Here is a 2,534-nt window from a genome sequence, read left to right on the forward strand (position 1 = left end):
CTAGTTACTCCGAGGAAACTGCGACTGAAACATCAACTGAGGTCGATGACAGTTATTCCTACGACTATAGCTGGGATATTGATGTACCCGATAGTGTATACATTGTCGTGTTGGGCATTGCGTCTGTGCTCATCGTGGTGGGCAACCTTTTGGTCATTATTGCTGTATTCAAACAACCAAAACTACGACGTTCCGCTACAAACCTGTTCATCGTATCACTGGCCTTTTCAGATCTTCTTATCGGACTCTGCGTCGGTCCGATGGAGCTCATTCGGATAATGGGTTCCAGGCTGCTGGTCACAGTTGAAGCTTTGTGCGATATTCCGGGCGTTCTTCAATATACCAGTATCTGCACCACCATATTTACACTTGTGGCAATAGGTGCGGACCGCTACCGCGCTATTGTACAACCAATGAAGCCACGCGTCTCCGTGCATAAAGCGCGAGTGTGCATAGTTGGCATTTGGGTATTGGGGTTTGTGTACGCTGCGTATCGATTTCCGGTGCATGGAGTGACATTCTGGTATGGCAAGACAGAAAATGACAGTCGTTTGTACTTCTGTGAGGTGCTTCCTCAGATGCATTTTATAGAGATCCCGATGACTGTTGTACACCTCGTGGTTCTATACATTGTTCCGCTGATTACGTTGACGTATCTTTACGGTAGAATGATCGTCACGCTATACGGCGGGACGTCGATCAACGACGAGTCTAAACGTAGAAAGAAACGAGCAGTCAAGATGTTGTTACTTGTTGTCGTAATGTTCGCTCTCAGCTGGCTGCCGTATAGAGTCCACGCTGTGCTGTATTTCTACGATGAAAGCTGGTTCACCGATTCCTGGTTCATATACAGTTTATTTTACTTCGCATATCTCTCGAACAGTTTCGTCAATCCGATAATCTACGCTGCTTTCAGTGCGAGTTTCCGCCGGGAATTTGCTACGATCTTGACTTGTGGCTTACACGAAGCGCTCGTGAAGAGGAGGCGACGGGGTGTGGAGCTGCTTCAAACACCTAAGTCGCAAAGCGGCAGTACCGTCACTGGCATGACCCAGGTCACTGGAACTGGTAGTAGCGTTTATCGGAGCGAAAATAGCATGGCTATGGAGAGCTTTAAAAGAAAGAATGCTGTGAAAAGCAAACATGTAGTCATGGAAATGGATGGTAGCTCAGTTTGCGAGAGGCAGGACGAGTCCTCCAATTTTGGGCCACAGCTGCACCAAACTATCAAACCTGAAAATATTTCTTACGACAACACATGCTTCACACAAACTGAAGATCAACATGTTTTGGGAACGATCACTGAAGAAACTGGGAACTCAGAGCAACATGTGGACTATACACATCAAACGATATTGTCTAAAACCATGACGAACTGTTCAACACAGACATCACTTGAATAAGTGAAAAAACAATTCTATTTTTCGATGAACAGTTAGAGCATAAACTGGATCTGTTTATTACTAAATGGCATCTAACAAAACATATCATAACGATAGCTAATATTTTTGTTCAACTTATATGTAACAAATACAGGGTTGTATGTCACTGTATGAGAGAGATTCACTGCTGATTTTGCTTGGAATCCGCAAACGTATTCTGCTTGTTAAGTATTGAGCACACAACTTTAGAGCGGAGGGGTCGTCACCTGCGCACGCGCGGGAATTGAGTCTCAAGCGCCGATAACAACACACGCTAAAAACGGATAGGCTCATGGGTAGACGATTGTTTGTAGACAATGACATGCTATGACCATCTGTCGCATGCGCAGGTGACGACTCACCCGCTTTCATTTATATATTTGCATATGTGCAATCAATGTGGGCAATTGCGAAGCTACTTTAAGTAACAAGACTGTACCCGATTGGCTTCCCAATCCAAACAATTAACAGTCAATCCAATTAACCAATCAAAGAGAAGCTTGTTTGTTGACAGTTGTTTTTTTCGACGTATCAAATTTTGTCTTGTATATATGCTTCGACACAACTGTCAACGTGTAACAAGTTTGCGATTGGATCAATGGGAACGCGCACTTTTCACAGCAGAGCAGATCTCTATCTTCAAATTCACAGAATTCGTTTTTCAAGTACCTCGCGCATGCGCAAAGAAGTGTAATATATAAGGCTCCCCCCATGACGCAATATTTCTAAATGCGAAAATAATACACATATCCAGTAAATGTATTTGATAACCTTTTAGATTCAGTGCATCAATATACCATATGCTCTCAGCGGCATTACGGGTTAGGCACGTAGCTTTTCGTGAACAAAGCTTTTCCACGGATTCAAGAATGTGTGTTTATTTCCAACCCAGCGCAATTAGTTAATGGCATTAAATATGTTTGATACATCCGTGTCGACTCTTACTAGTAAACAGCTCAACACAATAAACACAGGGTGAATGTTATCGAGAGCTATTGAATTACATTAACTGGTTATAAGAATACTGATTGGATTATTTTTAATATGTAATTAAATCCGCTTTAAAAACGGATTCCATTCGATACACGTGATGATTGCGATATTATACGAGTT

At 42.7% G+C, this 2,534-nt stretch overlaps 1 protein-coding gene across 1 annotated transcript; it reads left to right on the forward strand.

Annotated features, from left to right (window-relative positions):
- Positions 1–278: 278 nt before the first annotated feature.
- Positions 279–1,403, forward strand: LOC146734476 (QRFP-like peptide receptor). The gene has a single exon (XM_085507472.1). It carries the CDS (start codon positions 279–281, stop codon positions 1,401–1,403), a length of 1,125 nt encoding a protein of 374 aa, XP_085363598.1.
- The last annotated feature ends 1,131 nt before the right edge of the window (positions 1,404–2,534 follow it).

Source organism: Saccoglossus kowalevskii, chromosome 14, assembly GCF_978046115.1.
Source record: "Saccoglossus kowalevskii chromosome 14, keSacKowa6.1, whole genome shotgun sequence".
NCBI lineage: Eukaryota > Metazoa > Hemichordata > Enteropneusta > Harrimaniidae > Saccoglossus > Saccoglossus kowalevskii.